The sequence below is a fragment of the Sitodiplosis mosellana genome, unplaced genomic scaffold (genome assembly GCF_009176505.1).
Source record: "Sitodiplosis mosellana isolate CC-2019 unplaced genomic scaffold, AAFC_SMos_1.0 Smas_scaffold_5958, whole genome shotgun sequence".
NCBI classification, from domain to species: Eukaryota; Metazoa; Arthropoda; class Insecta; order Diptera; family Cecidomyiidae; genus Sitodiplosis; species Sitodiplosis mosellana.
Window position 1 is genome coordinate 2720 of NW_022601200.1, and position 1853 is coordinate 4572.

Consider the following 1853-nt stretch of genomic DNA (forward strand, 5'->3'; position numbering starts at 1 on the left):
GTTGAATATGAATAAAGTTGACAGTTCATAGTTGCACGTATGAAACGATTGACTCATTGAAATGGTTCACTTTGACATTTCTACATTCGCATGTTTAGCTATAAGTAATTCAATAAAGAGCATTCATTCTTGTCATAGCATTCAATTCACTCGCATCTTTTCATTACCGATACACCACATAATTGGCGACAAAGGAAAAAAGAACTTAGGAAAATTTCAAATTAAATTTTCATAGCGCAGTAAATTTTACGCACATTTTTTTTTATCAAAGTATTTAATATCAAAGTAATAAAGTAATAAGAGCGAAATGGGACTAGAATCAGTAGCTAAATCGACAACTCAAATCGTGCAAGCATCGTCAATGCCGGAGTTTCAAGTGACCGAAAATTGGACATTATGGCACGAACGCTTCGAAATGCATTTATTGGAGATTGGCTGCGAATCGGATACGGTGAAAATTTCCACGTTGTTGAAATCAATCGGCTCGGAAGCATATGGTGTTGTTCACAGCTTGTGCAGTCCAACGGTACCGGCAAAGAAATCGTACGATGATTTAATTGCCCTTCTGAAGCAACAATACACGCCACCGAAAATTGTGTTTCAAGAAAGAAAAAATTTCTACGCAGCAAAAATGGCACAAGGTGAGACTGTTGCATCATGGTTTGCCAGAGTAAAAAAACTTGCAATCGACTGCAGCTTCGACGCAAATTTGGACAATTTTGTAGTAGACAAATTTGTTTGCGAATTGCCACCGAGGATATTTGAGAAGTTGTGCGAAGAAGATGGCAAATTATCATCAAGTGATGCACTCAAAAAGGCTATGCTACGTGAAACCAAACTTAACCAACAAAATGGAGCGACCGCATGGAGCAATGAGGTTGACTATGTGAAACCACGTGGTGGAGCCCACAAGCAGAAGACACCGAAGAACAACAACAACAACAACAGCAACGGGACAAAGGCAAATAACGGGAAGTGTACACACTGTGGGCGCAAAAATCATGCATCGAATCAATGTCGTTTTAAGGACAAGGCTTGCCATAAATGTGGGGTTATTGGACATTTAGCGAATATTTGCTCCAACAAGGCTAAGAAAAACAATAATTCCATTCAATATATTCAAAATGATTACAATTATCGTGATGCTAATAATTTTTTGAATTCCGTATACAGCATTAACCACGGAGAAGTTGGTGATTTCGATGAAAGCAAGAAACACGTGTATTCGATCGGGAACGGAGCGGATTTGCCGTACAGGCTAACGGTTGGCATTAATGGGATTGACCACACATGTGACTGTGATACCGGTGCTCCGTGCTCTCTCATGTCTATCCAGGTCTTCAATTCACTGTTCGATCGAAGCATATTACGACCATGCACAGAACCATTCACGGGCTACGGAGGTGACCAATTAAATATTTTGGGTGAGTTCAAAGCTTGTGTTAATTTGCATGGACGGATCGAGTGTGGAAGAATTGTTGTGACCAATTATTATAGACCAACGTTAATAGGCCGTGATTTCTTGAGAAAATTTGAATTTGATCTAGTGCAATCGAACAATTCTGTAAATTTTGTAGATTCATACGATGAGATCATCTCGCAAATCAAAAGTGATTTTTCTGAAATTTTCAAAAGTGGTTTAGGGAAATGCAACACAACTGTTATCAAGCTTCCATTAATCAATGATGCCACGCCAATTTTTTGTAAGGCCAGACCCATACCGATGGCATTTCGTGAGAAAATCGAGCAACAGTTACAACAGTTAGTCGAACAAGACATCATCACACCTGTAAATGACTCAGATTGGGGTACGCCAATTGTACCCATTCCAAAATCTGATGGTGAAATCAGAA

The 1853-nt window shown here is 39.2% G+C and overlaps 1 protein-coding gene across 1 annotated transcript; it reads left to right on the plus strand.

Moving 5' to 3' along the window:
• Positions 1-307: 307 nt before the first annotated feature.
• On the plus strand, positions 308-1808 carry LOC129573140 (uncharacterized protein K02A2.6-like; the record flags this gene model as incomplete). Its single annotated transcript, XM_055453407.1, has 2 exons — positions 308-1424; positions 1578-1808. Coding segments are annotated over exons 1-2 (1348 nt in total), but the record flags the coding sequence as incomplete, so codon positions are not given.
• Positions 1809-1853: the final 45 nt, after the last annotated feature.